General features: G+C 43.2%; 1 protein-coding gene across 5 annotated transcripts in view; it reads right to left on the reverse strand.

Annotated features, from left to right (window-relative positions):
• The window catches only part of LOC109867140 (rho family-interacting cell polarization regulator 1-like), an 81,089-nt gene that overhangs the window by 49,673 nt on the left and 9,038 nt on the right, over positions 1-22,378 (reverse strand). For 2 of the 5 annotated variants that reach the window (XM_031801728.1, XM_031801725.1), the window contains exon 1: positions 2,409-2,562. The exons of 2 other annotated variants lie outside the window; for them this stretch is intronic. In XM_031801728.1, coding sequence (XP_031657588.1) covers positions 2,409-2,414 — 6 coding nt within the window. In that variant the 5' untranslated portion in view covers positions 2,415-2,562. Of the gene's footprint in view, positions 1-2,408; positions 2,563-7,303; positions 7,562-22,378 lie in introns of those variants that run through there. One more of the 5 variants, XM_031801727.1, reaches the window with a different exon arrangement.

A 22,378-nucleotide genomic window follows, 5' to 3' on the forward strand; every position in this document is an offset into this window, starting at 1 on the left:
TCATGATGCACATCAAAGCATCACCCATCTCATCTTAATGTGTATATCACACCTGCAGGTCAAAGGAGTCTCTTGGGTGTTTATAAGCAAGGGAGTTGTTTATGTGGTCTCTGTATTGTGTTGAGTCTGTGAATGAGTGTGTTAGAAAACACACCGTCTGTTTTGTGATCAGCCACAGAGAGAGGTGCAGCTGGAGTAACAAAAGCACTATTGACATGGCCAAGGGACAGCCAATGGGGACGGACATGGCCTCAGATACAGGCTTCACCCCTTATCAACCCGCCGGTCTCCCTCTAACATTCCAAACACAGCAGAGATACGCAGGGTCTACTGTCCCCTGGGGCACACAGGCCCTGAAAAACACAGGCACAGTAGACCACTCAGAACAGAGGGTCACAGGACTGGGCCAGGGTCCCAGGAATTATCAGCAGTGGGGGTAGGGTGAAGGGGTGGTAGGGCATACCAGTTCCCTAATACAACACTGGGCTGAGGGACAGGGGAAGGGCTAGCCGGCTCCAAAAACAACACTGGGGACAGACAAAATGGTTCAACAAAAAACACAAGTACAATAGTAGAGAGGCACTTAGCACCACAAAATACAGCAAGTAGACATTTCTGGGTCACCCAGTAACCCCACGTGCAGTATAAACATCCTCTACTGACCTTATATAACCATTAAAGCTCTGGATTATGGGAAATAAACTGGAACCCTATAACACACTGACTGGATGGTCCGAGCCCTGAATGCTGATTGGCTGAAAGCTGTGGTATATTAGACCGTATACCATGGGTATGACAAAACATTTATTTTTACTGCTCTAATTACATTGGTAACCAGTTGATAATAGCAAAAAAGCACCTCGGGGGTTTGTGATACATGACCAATATACCACAGCTAAGACCTGTATCCTAGCACTCCACATTGCGCCATGCATTAGAACAGCCCTTAGCCGCAGTATATTGGCCATATGCCACACCCCCACGGGTCTTATTGCTTAAATAAAGAATGATCAAATTTCCAAGCAGTAGGTCTAAGCATCAGCTCTCTAACCATCAACCTTTTGGTGAGCTTATATAAGGAAAAAAAAGGAAATCAAACAAGCTAATGAGGCAAACTAAATGAGTCAATGTTTCTATTGAAATGATTGGGTTTATGAGAGGCTGCTTGGTGCTCCCTCCCTCGACAGATTCAGGAAATGATCAGCAGGTTGGTTCCTGATCCTAATGGCCCCCGGCTAGGAGTCATGTGTCCGCTCTCTATGAGAAAGCCCCTAAACACGTGTGTCCCTTTCCTTCCCTTCTCTCAACCAGAGCCTAAAAAAAGCCCCTCTCCATCCACCCCCTTCTCGATTCTTCTCACCAGTCCTTCACTCCTGTTCTACAGTTATCTAACACCTCCACTGAATTAAGAGATCAGATATGATGCAAATTCAATACTGGTTACCAGACTCATCGCAGTGCTCTGATTTCAGTCAAGCCCCCTAGTCATTGTCCATTGTCTCAAAGTCCATGGGTATGTTTACAACACTGGCAATGAGGGACAGGTTTGAAATACTGTTCCTCAAATCTCCACAACAACAGGACCTGACCAGAGTGTGACCAAATCATAAGCATAACCCACATATTGAAGGACCGACCCTAGGGTATGTTAGTAAGTCACAGACAGCCACAGCACTGCATGAACACAGGTGTTGACACACTGCCCCCCGAAAAAGCTGGTCTACCTCAACACCCCCTAACACAGATCTGTGGGGCCGACGACCTTCAAAGACCCATTTGTTTCCTCCCTACAGACCAAATTAAACCACATGAATTTAAACATCCAGTGGGAGACCACCTGGGAGTTACCACAAAACTACAGTCACCCCCCTCGACCACAAACCTACAGAACAACACTGGGGACCGTCTAAAACTGAGATAGTATAGCCAGAGTTGTTAGCAGGAAGAACAAGAATGGAAGAGGGGTTTCTTCCCTGCTTTCAGGGCAGTGCCAGGCAGATCAAACTTCAGGTCTGACAAACAGGACTATGCAAAGCTGGAGAAGAAGAATACAGCCTCAAACCGAGAGAGATGGTGAGGGAACAGAGAGACAGCAAGAAAAACTAAAACATCCAATCAATGGGAAAACAAACAGAAAAAAAATATCTATACACAAATTGGTATGGGTTAAGAGCGAGGTAACATTTTACAACATGCCTTCATTGCCTGATACTGTGAGAAATACTTCAAAACAAGCAACTACACCAAAATCACCTCGCACTTAGTCTACCAACACCACCATTCCAAGACAAGAGTAACACTACAGACAAAAGTAACATCCCACCACTTCAAAACTCCATCGTACCCTAGAACACAATAGAACTATATCAAGTCTACAAGCCCTGCTGGTTAAAAGGGTGAAAGGGTACCTCCATATCCACTGTACATCTTTGCTAGTGATGTGGATTCCTCTCAGTGTTGACCACCCAGACCAGGAGAGGTTTCCTTGGGTCTAATCAAGTCAAGAGATCCACATACAGCGATCCAACAACAGAGATCCAGCAACATCTACTCATCAGAATTTTAATCTCTGGCCCAGAAGAAAGGGAGCGCAGAGCAGAGGCGCTGCCAGGAAATGGGAAGGCGTTCACCCTCCCAGCAGCCCTCTCCTCCTCCGGCTTCCTCTATTCTTCCCTGGCTGACATCACACTCTTCCTGCCTCTCCCAGCAAGACCAGCACATTGTTTCCAAATCATAAATTACATGTAATTATACATTTGTGTTCTCTACTGCAATTATATACCATAAATAGTACCCCAAATAGCTTTGTGTAAAAGATTGACAACTAAAAGGGACCCCAAGAAAAGTGTTCATCTTGAAACTTAACTCAGCCCTTAGTATTTTTCCTTGACTCATAAGCGCAACTCAAGACTGTGATAACAGAACACAATGAGGTGATCCTTATCAGCCTTGAGTCATTTAGCCTTGACAAATCCCTACTTGTCTTGGTCTGCCAGACTGTCTATCGATGTTGTAAAGGGTTTACAATAAATACCCAGACACCCCAGAGCATGATGCACCAAATAGGAAATTAAAGCTCACATCTCCTTCAGAAACACAGCTGGTCTTCCCCCCCATCTTACAAGATTGCATACTTGAACTCTGCAAGACAAAAACATCAAGTGGAACTGCATGTTGTCCAACAAAAATTCCAGAGATGACAGACTCCTTAAATCTTGTGCGATCAGTAACTTGTGTGATGACCAAGTCTAATTCTCAACAGCACACCTTGAATAGTGTTTAGTGAAAGACAGGACAGGCAAAAGAGACGTGAGAACCTGACTGCAAGCTTATGATCACACTGAAGGTGACACAGCTCTAGTTCAGGTTCTTAACCGGATTAGGTATATGGCTGCACTTTACGCTGAGGAATGAAAGTAATGGTAACAATAACCTAAAAGGCACATCAGTCACTGTCAGCAGTATGCCATCAGAATAACAGTTATTAGTAAACTGTTGCAACATGCCAAAAACTACAATGACTATAAAATCAGCAGAGTACAGTCTTTGATAAAAGTGGAGTGAGAATAGATGGGTATCTGCAAATACAAAACAGACTGGTTTATGAAATGGCGTTTCTCATTGGACTTTTCCCCCCATAACTCAGGCCACTGCCCTTCTCCTGGAGGCAAAGACCTGGTTTTAATGTCTTCAACATGAGACACACAGTGCTCTGTATTATCTACACATTTCCAGAGAGAGGGAAGCTTTAAACGACATAGTTGGCTATTATTTCAGCCCAAGCTTCTCTTGCTGCACATTCAGCATTCACTCAGATAAAAACTGTAAATGACAGCCATTAGGGCTGCACGATATAGGCAAAACGATGTATTGCGATTTTTTTTAACCAAATACATTTGCAATTTAACTCACGATATATATCAAAACACTTGAACTGTTGGAAGAATAGAAATATATATATATAAAAAAAATGAGGTGGAAGGCAGAGTTATTCTTGTTGACTGCATTTGACCTAACAGAACAGCATGCAAACTTAGTGTGGGAAGCAGCCGCAATAAGAGATAAAAACGGAGTAACTTTTTTAAAAAATTACATACGATGCTGAGTGGCTGTTCAAAGTATTCCATGCGATATGGAACTCTTGTGATATGGATATTGCACATGTCAATATTGCGATTTCGATCAGAATTCTATTAATTGTGCATCCCTATCCCCCAGATCCAAATGCATCACTCCATCACCCACACGGTGAGAAGGTGTTAACATCAAAATAGAAAAATGTGCACAATCAGTGAATATTATGCACACAAACCCAGTTTTCATTAAACACACCCACAACCACACAAAGAACCAAGTAAACAAGACAATATATATGGTCTTTACCCACCATGCCACAACAGTCACTGAGGGATTCTAACAGGTCCAGACATTACCAACCATCAGCAGAATTACATTTAGAAAACACTCGGACATACAAGATAACTAGCTGACATTGAACTAGGACAGTGATTGGCTGGGCAGTTTCTTTGGAAATCAGTAGTCTGTCAGAACCAGTCCTCTCACGACCGCATTTATTTTCAGCAAACTTAACATGTGTAAATACTTGTATGAACATAAGATTCAACAACAGACAAACTGAACAAGTTCCACAGACATGTGACAAACATAAATGGAATAATGTGTCGCTGAATAAAGGGGGTGGGTCAAAATCCAAAGTAACAGTCAGTATCTGGTGTGGCCACCAGCTGCATGAAGTACTGCAGTGCATTTCCTCCTCATGGACTCCATCATATTTGCCAGTTATTGCTGTGGGATGTTACCACACTCTTCGACCAAGGCACCTGCAAGTTCCCGGGAATTTCTGGGGGGGGGGGGGGGGGGGGGGGGGGAAATGGCCCTAGCCCTCGCCCTCCAATCAAACAGGTCCCAGACGTGCTCAATGGGCTTGAGATCCGGGCTCTTCTCTGGCCATGACAGAACACTGACATTCCTGTCTTGCAAGAAATCATGCACAGAACGAGCAGTATGGCTGGTGGCATTGTCATGCTGAAGGGTCATGTCAGGATGAGCTTGCAGGAAGGGTACCATATGAGGGAGGAGGATGTCTTCCCTGTAACGCACAGCATTGAGATTGCCTGCAATGACAACAAGCTCAGTCCGATGATGCTGTGACACACCGCCCCAACCATGACGGACCCCCCACCACGATCCTGCTCCAGAGTACAGGCCTCGGTGTGACGCTCATTCCTTCAACGATAAACGCAAATCCGACCATCCCCCTGGTGAGCCAAAACCGCAACTAGTCAGTGAAGAGCACTTTTTGCCAGTCCTGTCTGGTTCAGCGACGGTTGGTTTGTGCCCATAGGCGACGTTGTTGAAGGTGATGTAAGGCAGGTCCTCACCAGACAACAGGCCTACAAGCCCTCAGTCCAGCCTCTCTCAGCCTATTGCGGACAGTCTGAGCACTGATGGGGGATTGTGCGTTCCTGGTGTAACTCGGGCAGTTGTTGTTGCCATCCGGTACCTGCCCCGCAGGTGTGATGTCGGGTGTACCGATCCTGTGCAGGTGTTACACGTGGTCTGCCACTGCGAGGACGATCAGCTGTCTGTCCTGTCTCCCTGTCTTCGGCATCTCACAGTACAGACATTGCAATTTATTGCCCTGTCCACATCTGCAGTCCTCGTGCCTCCTTGCAGCATGCCTAATGCACGTTCACGCAGATGAGCAGGGACCCTGGGCATCTTCCGTTTGATGTTTTTCAGAGTCAGTAGTAAGGCCTCTTTAATGTCCTAAGTTTTCATAACTGTGACCTTAATTGTCTACCGTCTGTAAGCTGTTAGTGTCTTAACGTCCGTTCCACAGGTGCATGTTCATTAATTGTTTATGGTACATTGAACAAGCATGGGAAACAGTGTTTAAACACTTTACAATGAAGATCTGAAGTTATTTGGATTTTTACAAATTATCTTTGAAAGACGGGGTCCTGAAAAAGGAAGGTTTCTTTTTTTTGCTGAGTTTAGTAAGAAATGGAGTCAAGGTGATTTAAATCAATGTGGTCTGTTAACCACGTCTTTTTCAGAGCCGATGTGAAAAATATCAGAATTGGGCTGCCAGTCTAAACGCAGACTGTCGCAGCCTCCAATCTTTTTTTCACTGATTCTTCTTTTGACCAGCACTGAAAAAGAGCCAATGTGAAAAGATCTTTATACATCAGATCTTATCTGATTGGTCAAAAAACCAAATAGTGGAAAAAAGATCAAGAAGAAATCGTCCCGTGGCAAAATCTAGTTGATGTTCATTGTACCTGCAGCATTCCATGGGAGACTAGTATAGAGTGGCCTACTTGGTGTGAAAGGGAGGTGTGAAAAGGGGCTCAGTACCCCTTGACCTCAGAGTGCTGATAGTGTGATGGAGGATAAGCAGGGGGATCGGGAAAGGAGCGGCCGCCCAGAGTGAGAAGTGGGCTGGGGATTTAGTTGTTCTCAGTTGAGCTCTTATCTCCTGGGAGGCAGCTGTCCCCACCAGACTGGGAAAACTACTCTTCAGAGCTACACAGTCACTGCACCTGTGCCTCGCACAGAGAGGAGAGAGAACACATACAGTAGTCGTGCACATGCACAGTAAAGTGCGCATTCCTTCTTATCACAGTTTCTCTCTTGTACCACCTTCTCAGGTTTCACCACTAGGTACGGAATGTCAATTTCCTTCACTGCTCTCATCTCATACAAAGCCTTCTTTGCGCAGGCCTAGATCAGCTTGGGGTTCTGTCTTGACCAGAGAAAGGCCTGAAACGCTCTCTGAAACTTCAAACATTAGGTTTAGGTTTATCATTAAAGATGCATACACTGATTGGATGATTGGAGTGACACCGCCTGCTACTGTATCATTGCCTATCACAAAGCAGGAAGAGATAGCGATCCCTCACAGGACATAAATATCCCAGGACAATGGAAATAATCTGTGTCACACTCAGAGATAAGGTGCCTGGCTACACAAGGTAATCATACACAGCCCTGACACCTGGATCTGGAAGCGTGTCTGAGGGGATTTACCTAACCGTCTGGATTTATTTGGTCTACAATTAATCATTACGGCAAAAATCAGTACTTCCCTGCTGTTGCACCTTGGTGCCGCTCAACCCAAGGTAGAGCCACCACCACTTCCCCATAGCCTCACTCAACACCAAGCACTCTATTCCCCAAAACCACCCCACAGTGCAGAGAACACATTCTTTCCATTATTAACATGCCACTAGCCCTTTATTTGTCTCAAATACAGCAGGCTTGTTTGTTTTCCACTCACCCTCTGATTCGTAAAGTCCAAAATGAGGTTTACCTATTAAAAATGTGCTGTTTGAGCAGGTGGCAAGGAATTTGATAGACACAGCAAAATCTACATGTATAAGACTTCATATGTGGAGTTGCCCTGCACAGCCCAGAGGACATTCTACTGTGTCTGTCATTCTGTGTCCTGATCCATTCCACATATTCTACTCCTAAATGCACGAAACTGTAATTATGTTGACACCAAATAGAAACGATGCGCGCCACTGCACTGTAGAGAGACGAGGAGCAAGCAGTGGCTGTGCACTCGTGGCTCTCATTTGTATCACTTGTCACTCTGATCTTAAAGGGACAGCGCAAGATTTTGGCAATGAAGTGCTTTTTCTACTTACCCAGAGTCAACTGAGGTAAACACTGAAAGTGCAATGGTCATCCAAGATGACCATACCCTGACCAGGCCCAACCCAGCTTATCTTCAGCAGTAAGCTAGCAAGTATGTAGGGCTCAGTGGAAAATGACTTCCCCCTCTCATTGAAGCCATGAAGTTCAAGGCCGACCGGGGTACTGCAGGCTGCTGTTTTCACAAAGAAGGGTCGCCATTATAGTCAATGGGAAAACGGCAATCTTCGTTTAAATATTTGTTTTTCATGGTACCAACACTTGCTTATATTACACCAGATGTATGCTCTTGAACCAATTTATATATAGATATTTTTTTTTTTTTTAAATCGCACACAGAAGTTAAGGATATTTTATATTTCAGTGCATTTGGAAAATGAATTCAGACCCCTTCCATTTTTCCACATTTTGTTACGTTACAGCCATATTCGAAAATAGATTAAATAAAACAAGTCCTCATCTACACACACTACCCTATAATGACAAAGCAAAAACAGGTTAATAAATGTTTGCAAATGTATTAAAAATAAAAAACAGAAATAACCTGTTTATAGTATTCAGAGCCTTTGCTATGAGACTCGTAATTGAGCTCCAGTTCATCCTGTTTCCATTAATCATTAAGGTCTCACAGTTGACAGTGGCCGACTGTGCAATCGGGGGAGAAGGGCCTTGGTCAGGGAGGTGACCAAGAATATGATGGTCCATCTGAAAGAGCTCCAGAGTTCCTCTGAAGAGATGGGAGAACCTTCCAGAAAGAGAACCATCTCTGCAGCACTCCACCAATCAGACCTTTATGGTAGAGTGGCCAGACGGAAGCCCCTCCTCAGTAAAAGGCACATGACAGCCCGCTTGGAGTTTGACAAAAGGCAAATCAAGATTCTCTGGTCTGATGAAACAAAGATTGAACTCTTTGGCCTAAATGCCAAGCTTCACATCTGCAGGAAACCTGGCACCATCCCTACGGTGAAGCATGGTGGTGGCAGCATCATGCTGTGTGAATGTTTTCAGCAGCAGGGTCTGGGAGACTAGTCAGGATCGAGTGAAAGATGAATGGTGCAAAGTACAGAGAGATCCTTGATGAAGTCCTCTGAGCTCTGGAGTAGGTTCTCAGTCTGATGCGAAGGTTCACCTTCCAACAGCACAACGACCCTACACACACAGCCAAGACAGTGTAGGAGTGGCTTCAGGACAAGTCTCTGAATGTCCTTGAGTGGCCCAGCCAGAGCCCGGACTTGAACCCCGGTCTCTGGAGAGATTTCAAAATAGCTGTGCAGCGACGCTCCCCATCCAACCTGACAGAGCTCGAGAGGATCTGTAGAGAAGAATGGGAGAAAATCCCCAAATACAAGTGTGCCAAGTATGAAGCATCATACCCAAGAAGACTCAAGGATGTAATCGCTGCCAAAGGTGCTTCAACAAAGTACTGAGTAAAGGGTCTGAGTAGTTAAGTAAATGTGATAACAAAATGTGGAAAAAGTTAAGGGTTCTGAATACTTTCTGAATGCACTGTAGTTGCTACCGGTAGCCTGCATTACCCCATTTGGGCTTCAACTTAAGATCCTCAATGAGAGGGAGCAGCACTGAGCTAGCCTGCAATGTTACTTCCTGGACTAGCTCAAACTGTGCATATTAGGTCATTGACAATCTACACCATGACATGTCATCTTAGTTGCTAAAAATCTGAGTCTTCACATATAAATTAATGGTGTGACATCATTGATGGGTTCATCCATTTATATATACACACCAGCTATTGTAGGGCTGCTGGCTGAGGAGTTGCAAATTCCATTTCTCCAACCTTGGCTTGAACACAAGTCATCCTATGCATTTATGGTATGTAACTAAATACACAAATTTATAATACACAAAATGTAATATTTTGTTGAAGATACAGCATCTCTCGCTTTGAGATTTAGGATCCAGCCATTCAACTGATCTCCTCTCTTAATGAGGCCATTAAAGTCACTGATTAACGATCTGCCAACAGACCCTTGTTTCCACCATGCCTGCACCCAGACTGAGCAGGAGAGTGGGGCCAACAAATACTGCTCTAATTTATTGACCCTTTTAAAAGTTACTGAGTGGCAAAGGGTTACTGCGCTTTGCAATTGTAATCATTTCATGTGCAGAGCTTATGGAGCGATTGCAGTGCTAACAGAAATTGTATTTGAATTCCATAACTTTGAATTTGTATTAGGATATTGAATTATATTTCATCTGGATGGTCTGGTGCCATTTGGGCAATTTAAAGTAATGATTGGGGACTTATTTGTGGACTGATGTAACTTTTTCTGGGTGATGTGACGTTTTATTTGTGCTTCCCATGACTGTGTTTTTGTATTTTAATGAGTATATGTATAGGGGTAGTATGAGAGGTAGAGTGGAAAGAGATGTTCTTCGGTAAACCAAAGCTTCTGGAGATTTCTGAAGACAACGTGGCATAATGAATGGCCTTTCTTCCCATGAATTTGGCTGTAGCATTTGCACCGATTCGGCGACCCCACTAGAGGTCTTGACCTTGACTGCGTTAAAGGAAAAATCCACTTAGGGTTGCAAAAGGTCGAAAACTTTGAGAAATTTCCAGAAATTTTCCGTGGGAAGTTAATTTCGGTAAATTTGTTTAAAATCTTTTTTTTTTAAGTTAGCTTATAACAGTGAACCTTTTTTGTGGGAAACACATAGGTCTTGTGGCATATTTTGGTTAAACTATTCTCAATTCAATGGAATTTCAACCCTCTGCATGCACAGTGCATTCTTCCATCACATGTACAGTGCAGTTGATTCTCATGATATTGCACACTAATGAGATGCTATTGAGCCCACACTACTAAACGGTCTGAGCCATTAACTACATCTCCACCCCTAAACCAGTATTCTACAAGAGCACAGACACAAGGGACAACAGACACATCAGTCTCTACATTGCAGATGAGCTGAAAGCAGTCATTTATGACCTTGGACCCCAGAAGGTATTTGCACCGGTAACAGACAATGCTGCGAACATGAAGGCTGCTTGGTCTAAAGTGGAGGAGTCCTACCCTCACATCACACCCATTGGCTGTGCTGCTCATGCATTGAATCTGCTCCTCAAGGACATCCTGGCACTGAAAACAATGGATACACTCTACAAGAGAGCCAAGGAAATGGTTAGGTATGTGAAGGGTCATCAAGTTACAGCAGCAATCTACCTCACCAAGCAAAGTGAGAAGAATAAGAGCACCACATTGAAGCTGCCCAGCAACACCTGTTGGGGTGGTGTTGTCATCATGTTTGACAGTCTCCTGGAGGGGAAGGAGTCTCTCCAAGAAATGGCCATATCAGAGTCTGCCGATATGGATAGCCCCATCAAGAGGATCCTCCTGGATGATGTATTTTGGAAGAGAGTAGTAAGTAGCCTGAAACCTATAGCAGTAGCCATTGCATGGATTGAGGGAGACATTCCCACTGGGAATGTGATGAAAGAAAAGCTGAAATAAATCACTCTCTCTACTATTATTCTGACATTTCACATTCTTAAAATAAAGTGGTGATCCTAACTGACCTAAAACAGGGAATTTTATGGAATTAAATATCAGGAATTGTGAAACTCTGAGTTCAAATGTATTTGGCTAAGGTGTATGTAAACTTCCGAGGTGTATACATACAGTTGAAGTCTGAAGTTTACATACACCTTAGCCAAAGACATTTAAACTCAGCTTCACAGGACTTGTTTGTGACTGTGTCACTTGCCACATCATCATGATGCAAAATGCATGTGGCAAGTGACATTTTGCATTTTGAAAATCATATCTTGATTGATGACATGCAAAACATTTTGGAACGGTTTCAACAGTGGACTAATATAAAAAAGTAACAAAAATATAGTTTGAGTGGAGTTTTCCTTTAAGCAAGTAGCATGTTGTCCTTTACATGAACTTATCCTATAATCAAATCACAATTGTAGGCCTTAGCTAAGTGGGCTAACACAGTATTGTGACTTGCAGGAGACCTGGATCGAACCCAGTCAGTCACAAGAGCAAGATTAAATAGGAAGTGGAAAGGCTAACCTTAGAAGGGCTATGACGGGGTTATTCAACTATATTCTTATGGGGGCCAATTTGCAATTTGTGACACTCTGCTAACGTGTCATGCGTGGCCTGTAATCAGAGGGGAACAGAAGGCACATCCATGTTCCAGAGAGTCTTAGCTTTCAGGAATGGGGTCATAGTAGCTTATAGGCAAAACCGGTTCAAACGCTAGAGCCAAATTCATAGGAAGAAACAATTCAACATGCCACAGGTTCAGAAACCACTAGAGGCTTCCATTTACCACAGAGAGCGTTTGATTCTGTTCGCTTCTACCTTTCCTGGCTGGCAAAGTACCAGGATGTCGTCTCTGGTTTTGAATCTGAATTTTGAGAACTGAATTTGAAAACACAACCTGAATGCATCTGAAAAGTTGAATATATGAAACTTTGATATAGACTAGACAATGAATGCAAAATCCGCCATATTGAAACCGAATATATAAATAATGAATTTCAATTTTCACTTAAATTACATTTTCAAACTGAATGCAATTCAATTCTGTTTCAAATCATGAATACAAGTTCAATTTATGAATTCAATTATTCAATTTTTGCATTAGAAAATCTAAATTCAATCCAAATTCAAAATGGAATTCAAATATAAATTAATGTTGGCACTGAAATCACTCCATATTAGGGCATCTTCCCCACTGTTACTGCTGAGCTAAGTTGGGATCACTGTGTAAGCATTTCATGGCCCAACAACAAAATCCACCCAAATCCAAAGACATAAGTGTCTTATTTGTATAAGCTCACTCAACTAAATTCCAGGTCCTGTTAGTTGCTTTAACATCTGACGGCACTCGCCACAGGTCTTCATCACTTCTAAATTAGGCTGATAGCTGAAATTACTGGCCTCACATATCGACAGAAATGTCCATGAAAGGGGGATTGAACTGTACGGGACCAGTGGGACTGTAGAATGTAAAGTTTAACCCTGTGGTTAGTTCTATCATCTAGTGACCGTGGTAGAGCAGCACAGCTGACCGTTGCACAGCAAGGGACCTGGACCCCCCTGAACCCAAGACTTCCTGTTAAATCCCCAGCTGGCCACTAAGAGGCTTATGTGTCACTAGATGCTGTAGCACTACAGTCCTGCTACTCTACGTGCAGCCTGGAGACACAGAACCAAGAGAAACTCATTGGCCAATTACTAAGTACATCAACACAGCATTCTCTAATTTCATACCCATTTACGTTCTCTTCAACTCTTTACTATTTTAAATGTTGACATGTTGGAAATTTCAAAATGGAAAAAAATAAAATAAATCACTGCCTATCTGCAAATCCCAGGACAGAGACATGTATACTGTTACTAACTAAACACTTTGTTACAATGTTTGATCATACAGGGTTGTCATGCCTTAGGCTTTGATCCATGCAAATAAGCCTGTACATCACTACGCATTACTTTAGTAAAGGTTTAGGCCAGAAGGTTCTGGTGGAGGATGATGGCATTTCTCCACCAGTAAATTCACACTTTCAGCAGCAACATGTTGAATCTAAAATTATATAGCTAAAACATGGCAGCAGAGTTGGAGGAAATTTGCCTTATGACTGTGATAACAGTGAAGTTCCAACAACAATGCAGAATGCTGTAGCCTAATGCTGAGTTCATAACCAAGTGGGAAGATGGTATTTACCACATATGAATGACTGAGAAAAATTCACTTGAACAACCCTCCAACTAGTAATTTCCCCTGGGAAACTTTATCATCCCTGAGCTCCGACTTCTTTCACACACCGCCCTCTAGCATCACCTACTAAGGAAATTACCTTGATAACAGCATTTTCGGGAAGTTAAATGCAACAAAACATTTATAAAAAGCAATTATGTTTTTTGTACACTATAATTTGTTTACAAACATGATAGCTGTACTTTTAGTTTATTGTGGACGCAGCTTCTTGGCCATTCGCCAGTCAGTGAGTTCAAAGCACGTGAATGCATCCAACTGGTATTTACGACTTCACAACTAGTAATTACCACCTTCCCACTGGGTTATGAACGCAGCATAATACCCCTTAATTTTTTGACACCGACATGTGACCTGAAATACTGACCTTATTACTCCAAAGCAGTGAGTGTAGCACAAGAATTGGGATAGAGGTTAAGGAAAACACAATACATCAGAGCATAATTGGGAGTCCCATAGGGCGGTGCTCAATTGGCCCAGTATTGTCCGGGTTTGGCCGCGGTAGGCCGTCATTGTAAATAAGAATTGGTTCTTAACTGACTTGCCTAATTAAATAAAGGTTTGAAAAAAAGAAATGGGGAGAAGAAAACTGTAAAAAATAATTATATAGCTGTTCATGTTTTAGGGAATTAATTAACTAAATCAATGATCTGGTCGAACCCTGGATAGTCTTATGGGTGGTCATATTACAGACTACTATATGCCTTCATACTTTAAACATTTAGTGAACATGTTGAAGTGAGGCTCAAATTACCATGACATAAGATCTCTACAAGCAAGTGTGAGCGAGAGCAAGAAATGAACTAGTCTAATTTCCGAACTTCCTTAACTACCTCAAATAGGTTGATTTAATTTGGGTCTTACGGCCATGACGGGAGCTCTGGAGCTCATTTCTAACAGAAATGTTGACTTCCTGTTTTGAACCAGGACATCAACAGCCATTGAGCAAAATCTGATAAACATCTGACGGAGAGTCTCGTCTCCTGCAGAGGGCCTTGTCCACAGTGCTGTCTGTACTGCCAGAGAACAACAGGGTTACTACAGCTGATAACCAAGCACTGGGATAGTCCTCCATTGTATAGATTCAGTACAGATAGTAACCCTATCCATGTTTGTTGTGGTTTTGTAGCTCTGTGGTCTAGGCACATTGTAGCGATGACGTCTGTCTTTCTTCTGGCTTCCAAGCACATGCTCAATGTTTCCCAGTGTCTTTACCACATGACAGCAGTGATTTCTTGTCGAGTCATTCAGAGTCATTCAGAGGTAGTACAGTGCATCACATTGGGCTCTCGAATGGCGCAGCGGTCTAAGGCATCACATCTCAGTGCAAGAGGAGTCACTACAGTCCCTGGTTCAAATCCAGGCTGTGTCACATCCAGCTGTGAGAGGGTAGTGCATACGGCCCAGTACATCACTGGGGCCAAGCTTCCTGCCATCCAGGACATAGGCGGTGTCAGAGGAAAGCCCATAAAATTGTCAAGTGACTCCAGTCACCCAAGTGACTGTTCTCTCTGCTACTGCACGGCAAGCAGTACCGGAACGCCAAGTCTAGTATCAAATGGCCACTGGATATTGACCCCCCTCCATTTGTTTTGTACACTGCTGCTACTCACTGTTAATCATCTATGCGGTCACTTCACCCATCGGAATGGCCGATTGCCGAATTAGGGCCATTCCATTTTTGGACACCGATTTGGCCGATATTTATTTTTTTATACCTTTATTTAACTATGCAAGTCAGTTAAGAACACATTCTTATTTTCAATTACGGCCTAGGAATGGTGGGTTAACTGCCTTGTTCAGGGGCAGAACTACACCTTTTCACCTTGTCAGCTCGGGGGACCCAATCTTGCAACCTTACAGTTAACTAGTCCAATGCTATAACCATCTGCCTCTCGTTGCACTCCCCGAGGAGACTGCATGTTACGCGAATGCAGTAAGCCAAGGTAAGTTGCTAGCTAGCATTAAATGTATTTTATAAAAAACAATCATAATCACTAGTTAAATTAGTAAGATCATCAACCACGTGTAGTTATCTAGCGTGTCCTGCATTGCATATAATCTGACTGAGCATACAAGTATCTGACTGTGCGGTGGTAGGCAGCAGCAGGTTCGTAAGCATTCATTCAAACAGCACTTTAGTGCGTTTTGCCAGCAGCTATTCGTTGTGCATCAAGCATTGCGCTGTTTATGACTTCAAGCCTATCAACTCCCGAGATGAGGCTGGTGTAACCGATGTGAATTTGCTAGCTAGTTAGCGGGGTGCGCGCAAATAGCGTTTCAAACGTCACTCCCTCTGAGACTTGGAGTGGTTGTTCCCCTTGCTCTGCATGGGTAACGCTGCTTCGAGGGTGGCTGTTGTCATTGTGTTCCTGGTTCGAGCCCAGGGAGGAGCGAGGAGAGGGACAGAAGTTATACTCTTACACTGGCAATACTAAAGTGCCTATAAAGAACATCCAATAGTCAAAGGTTAATGAAATACAAATGGTATAGAGGGAAATAGTCCTATAATAACTACAACCTAAAATTTCTTACCTGGGAATATTGAAGACTCGTTAAAAGGAACCTCCAGCTTTCATATGTTCTCATGTTCTGAGCAAAGAACTTAAACGTTAGCTTTCTTACATGGCACAAATTGCACTTTTACTTTCTTCTCCAACACTTAGTTTTTGCATTATTTAAACCAAATTGAACATGTTTCATTATTTATTTGAGGCTAAATTGATTTTATTGATGTATTATATTAAGTTAAAATAAGTGTTAATTCAGTATTGTTGTAATTGTCATTATTACAAACAAATACACACACACACAAAATCGTCCGATTAATCGGTATCGGCTTTTTTGGTCCTCCAATAAATCGGTATCGGCGTTGAAAAATCATAATTGGTCGACCTCTAGGCCAAATTACCTGTACCCCTGCAGACTGGCTCGGTACCGGTACCTCCTGCTATTGTTATTGTGTTACTTTTTAAATTGGTTTATTTTGTAAATATTTTCTGAACTACACTGCTCAAAAAAATAAAGGGAACACTTAAACACAATGTAACTCCAAGTCAATCACACTTCTGTGAAATCAAACTGTCCACTTAGGAAGTAACACTGATTGATAATAAATTTCACATGCTGTTGTGCAAATGGAATAGACAACAGGTGGAAATGATAGGCAATTAGCAAGACACCCCCAATAAAGGAGTGGTTCTGCAGGTGGTGACCACAGACCACTTCTCAGTTCCTATGCTTCCTGGCTGATGTTTTGGTCACTTGAATGCTGGCGGTGCTTTCACTCTAGTGGTAGCATGAGATGGAGTCTACAACCCACACAAGTGGCTCAGGTAGTGCAGTTCATCCAGGATGGCACATCAATGTGAGCTGTGGCAAGAAGGTTTGCTGTGTCTGTCAGCGTAGTGTCCAGAGCATGGAGGTGCTACCAGGAGACAGGCCAGTACATCAGGAGACGTGGAGGAGGCCGTAGGAGGGCAACAACCCAGCAGCAGGACCGCTACCTCCGCCTTTGTGCAAGGAGGAGCACTGCCAGAGCCCTGCAAAATGACCTCCAGCAGGCCACAAATGTGCATGTGTCTGCTCAAACGGTCAGAAACAGACTCCATGAGGGTGGTATGAGGGCCCGACGTCCACAGGTGGGAGTTGTGCTTACAGCCAAACACCGTGCAGGACGTTTGGCATTTGCCAGAGAACACCAAGATTGGCAAATTCGCCACTGGCGCCCTGTGCTCTTCACAGATGAAAGCAGGTTCACACTGAGCACGTGACAGAGTCTGGAGACGCCGTGGAGAACGTTCTGCTGCCTGCAACATCCTCCAGCATGACCGGTTTGGCGGTGGGTCAGTCATGGTGTGGGGTGGCATTTCTTTGGGGGGGGCCGCACAGCCCTCCATGTGCTCGCCAGAGGTAGCCTAACTGCCATTAGGTACCGAGATGAGATCCTCAGACCCCTTGTGAGACCATATGCTGGTGCGGTTGGCCCTGGGTTCCTCCTAATGCAAGACAATGCTAGACCTCATGTGGCTGGAGTGTGTCAGCAGTTCCTGCAAGAGGAAGGCATTGATGCTATGGACTGGCCCGCCCGTTCCCCAGACCTGAATCCAATTGAGCACATCTGGGACATAATGTCTCGCTCCATCCACCAACGCCACGTTGCACCACAGACTGTCCAGGAGTTGGAGGATGCTTTAGTCCAGGTCTGGGAGGAGATCCCTCAGGAGACTATCCGCCACCTCATCAGGAGCAAGCCCAGGCATTGTAGGGAGGTAATACAGGCACGTGGAGGCCACACATACTATGGAACCTCATTTTGACTTGTTTTAAGGACTTTACATCAAAGTTGGATCAGCCTGTAGTGTGGTTTTCCGCTTTAATTTTGAGTGTGACTCCAAATCCAGACCTCCATGGGTTGATAAATTTGATTTCCATTGATAATTTTTGTATGATTTTGTTGTCAGCACATTCAACTATGTAAAGAAAAAAGTATTTAATAAGAATATTTCATTCTTTCAGATCTAGGATGTGTTATTTTAGTGTTCCCTTTATTTTTTTGAGCAGTGTATATTTCTTGAACTGAATTGTTGGTTAAGGGCTTGTAAGTAAACGTTTCATGGTAAAGTCTACACTTGTATTCGGCGCATGTGACGAATACAGTTTGATTTGATTGTGAGTCCCATAGGTCTGCACACAATTGGCCCAGCGTCGTCTGGGGTTGTCCGGGGCAGGACGTCATTGTAAATAATAGTTTGTTCTTAACTGACTTGCCTAGTTAAATAAAGGTTCAATTAAAAATTAAAAATTTAAATCATGAGGTTGTGTCAGTGTGAGCCCACCCACGCACAAGATTTTGAACAAGAGTCACAAGCCTTAGATCTAAACACTCAAGTGCAGTTCACAGGACCTGTAAAGGACAGCGACCTTGCAGACCACCAAAACAGATTTCACTACAAAATGGTGAACTTATTGCGGTGAAACTGTTTGTATTTTTACACATTCATTTTCAGTTAGGTCTTCCTCCCCGGAAAAAAATTAATAAATCACTTGAGCCATGTCATAAGCAAGTTATACATCAAGTAGTTTTGCCCAGAAGTGTGACAGACCATTATCAACCTAATTGCTATGAGAGAGGAAGAGAGAGGAAGAAACAGAAAAGGTACAAAAAGCCCTCAGGAAGAAACACACACCATTTACAATGGATCACTGACACAAGGTTCACAATATTGCAACAGGATCACAAGACACTGTTGTCCCTGTGGTGGAAACACAGCGGAGAAACATTACGGCAGCAAGTGGGCATTTCAGTCAGTGAGGCGCTGCCTGCCTTACAATTTCAGAGTCAGACGCAAGGATGACTTTACGAACATCTCTCTCCATTCAACAGCCAGGCCATTCGCTGCACAGAGACTAAACTGATTACACAACCGTGCCTGCTGCGACACAGAGAACCTGCCAAGACATGCAGGCAGGTTTCTGTTTTGCCCTAACAGCCCAGTCAAAGCCAAGAGCATCCACACAGGTACAGGGAAGACATAGGGAGTCCGTTAGAGGAATAGAGGGGGAAAGGGAAAGGGAAATTGGATACGTAGTCAGATGCACAACTGAATGCATTCAACAGAATTGTGTTTTAGGCATTTAACCCAACCCCTCTGAATCAGAAATAGGTAAAGAGAGAGTGACAAAAAAAGGAGGAGGTGGTAACAACAGGCATGTCTGTGATTGGCAAGGACTGAATTGCCATGCATTGCCATGTGGTACATGTGACCGGAAGGTTGCAAGTTCAAACACCCGAGCTGACAAGGTACAAATCTGTCGTTCTGCCCTGAACAGGCAGTTAACCCACTGTTCCTAGGCAGTCATTGAAAATAAGAATTTGTTCTTAACTGACTTGCCTGGTTAAATAAAGGTAAAATAAAATAAAAAGTGTGGGTAACATTTCATCTTTGGGAATCTCTGGCATGTCCTTTTCATTTCTGAATTCTAAACCCTCTATAGTTGATTATACCTGAAACCCCAAATGTGCTTATCACTAACACATAGGCATCAAAGAACATAGTTTAACTAGGTCCAGACAGCTGCAAGTGTACTGAGTTTATAAGCTTACCTTGTTCTGTTGTACTCGTTTTTGCATTAGCATTTTTACAGGAACACGTGTAGCCTTTATATGGGCAGCAAAACCATGGGTGTACAAAGCATTTCATGCATCTGTTAGTATGTATGTATGTATGTAATGTATATATTATTTTCCTTTGATATTTTGCTTGTGGTTTATGCCTGCATAATAGCTGTGCCCGAGAGTGAGTCAACAACTCAGTACTGCTGCTCTATAATAGCATGTCGTAACCACACAGTAATTAAAAACACTGGAGAAAGACGCTGCGGAAATAGCGACTGCTAAATCACTACACACCTCATGATACTCATCAACGAGATACCTTGTGGTTAAGCCATATTACGTAGCCTGTCATTGGCCCTCAATATGATCATGCAGTCATTATCAGCGACCCCACGATGCGTGCTTTAAGGAGCTGTGATTCTGAGTCAGTTCCAACTACTCAAAATAACAAATTTACTGTGTTTTACTTCCTAAATGGACTCAGTATACAGAACTTCACTGAAATCATAATTCATTCTGGATCCATTCATTTTTTTGTGGTCCCAAATATCTTAAGAGCTCAACGTTTACCTGAAAAATAAAATGGAAACGTTTTGCATTTCTACCACTTGCGTCCAGCTGAATCGCATCATATGTGCAGTGTGTTGTTTCAGATATTGCTCTAATATCAAATACTGGTTCTCCCCACTGTATATGGTGATTGGCATCTAAACTTTCAGTATTACCACGACGACCAAAACACAGTTCATCTTTCAATCACCCACGTGGGTATAACCACTGAGGAGATGGGAGAGGCAGGACTTGCAGTGCAGTCTGCGTCACAAATAGAAATTACTTCTATTTTAGCCCTTGGCAACGTTGACGCGCGCGAGCAGTGTGGGTACAATAATTGAATAATATAGATTTCTACATTTACTTTGCAATGCTCATGCACACAACGCGAGCAGTGTAGTGAGGGTGTTAGGTAAAGCTGTACAGTGCAATATGAATTTCAATACACACAATAGGCTAACTGGGGATGTTATTTTCCATACAACACTATTTCCATGGCCTCCAACTGCTCTTAAATGCTAGTAAAACTAAATGAATGCTCTTCAACCGATCGATGCCCGCACCCGCCCGCCCGACTAGCATCCACTACTCTGGACGGTTCTGACTTAGGTATTTATAGTTGTCCACATATTCTAGGTGTCTGGCTAGACTGTAAACTCTCCTTCCAGACTCATTAAGCATCTCCAATCCAAAATTAAATATTTCGCAACAAAGCCTCCTTCACTCATGCTGCCAAAACATACCCTCGTAAAACTGACTATCCTACCGATCAATGACTTCGGTGAGCTCATTTACAAAATAGCCTCCAACACTGAGCAAATTGGATGCAGTCTATCACAGTGCCATCCGTTTTGTCGCCAAAGCCCTATATACTACCCACCACTGCAACCTGTATGCTCTCGTTGGCTGGTTCTCGCTTCATATTTATCCCCAAACCCACTGGCTCCAGGTCATCTAAGTCTCTTCCAGGTAAAGCTCCGCCTTATCTCAGCTCACTGGTCACCATAGAAACACCCACCCGTAGCACGCACTCCAGCAGGTATTTCACTGGTCATCCCCAAAACCAACACCAACTTTGGCCGCCTGTCCTTCCAGTTCTCTGCTGCCAATGACTGGAACGAACTACAAAAATCACTGACGTTGGAGACTTATATCTCACTAACTTTAAGCATCAGATATCAGAGCTGCTTACTGATCACTGCAACTGTACAGTACACAGCCCATCCAACCAACTACCTCATCCCCATATTTGTTTTTCTGCTCGTTTGCACACCAGTATTTCTACTTGCACATCATCATCTGCACATCTATCACTCCAGTGTTAATTGCTAAACTGTAATTACTTCGCCACTATGGACTATTTAATGCTTTACCTCCTTACTTCATTTGCACACACTGTAAACAGATTTTTCTATTGTGTTATTGACAGTACGTTTGTTTATCCCATGTGTAACTGATGTTTTTGTCGCACTGATTTGCTTCATCTTGGCCAGGTTGCAGTTGTAAATTATAACTTTCTCAACTGGCCTACCTGGTTAAATAAAAATAAATACAAATTCACACAGTCACAGTCCCACAATAAAAGCTACAACGCTAATATTTGCCTAAACACTTCACATTTGTGTTCTGTGGGTGTCACAGAGTAGACTGATGCCCCATTTCATTGCTTCACATTCCAAACTTTTCGAACACTATCTAGTCTAAATATGGCATGATTCCACCAATTGTAACCTTCTGCATCACTTTCAAAGAGGTACTTTTATTTTGAAGGCAAACTGCAAATTCCACTATTGTGCCTAATCCTTATTGTGGCTAGCTTCAGAACACATAACCCAGTCTGGTCAAGCCTCACTAGCCAGATGACACTAGCTGGCTGCTTATAAGGTTAGCTTTGGGCAACAGGGTTAAGTAGCTGGCTAGCAATTTATTTTCATGAACTGAAGTTCAATTTCAGTAGTCGAACAAGTGGCTACTTTGCTAACACTTACAAGGATTCCTAAATCAATGCTAAGAATAGTGAAAATGACTGCAGTTTCTACTGGTCATTGTTTTCAGGAAGGTTGTATTGGTGCCGTCTAGGTACCAAGCTAAAACTAGCTAGCTACCCCAGAAGTTGCGGTCAAACAAATAATGCTTTATTACCAACGCGGTATAGTAAACACATCGTTTGTGGCCGGTGTTTGCAGACTTTTGTACAGCTTTGACAGTGCTACTGATAGTAGTGGCGCTTGGCTTGCAAGTGCAAATTCAGAACCCACAACATTC

This window comes from Oncorhynchus kisutch, linkage group LG22, assembly GCF_002021735.2.
Source record: "Oncorhynchus kisutch isolate 150728-3 linkage group LG22, Okis_V2, whole genome shotgun sequence".
NCBI lineage: Eukaryota > Metazoa > Chordata > Actinopteri > Salmoniformes > Salmonidae > Oncorhynchus > Oncorhynchus kisutch.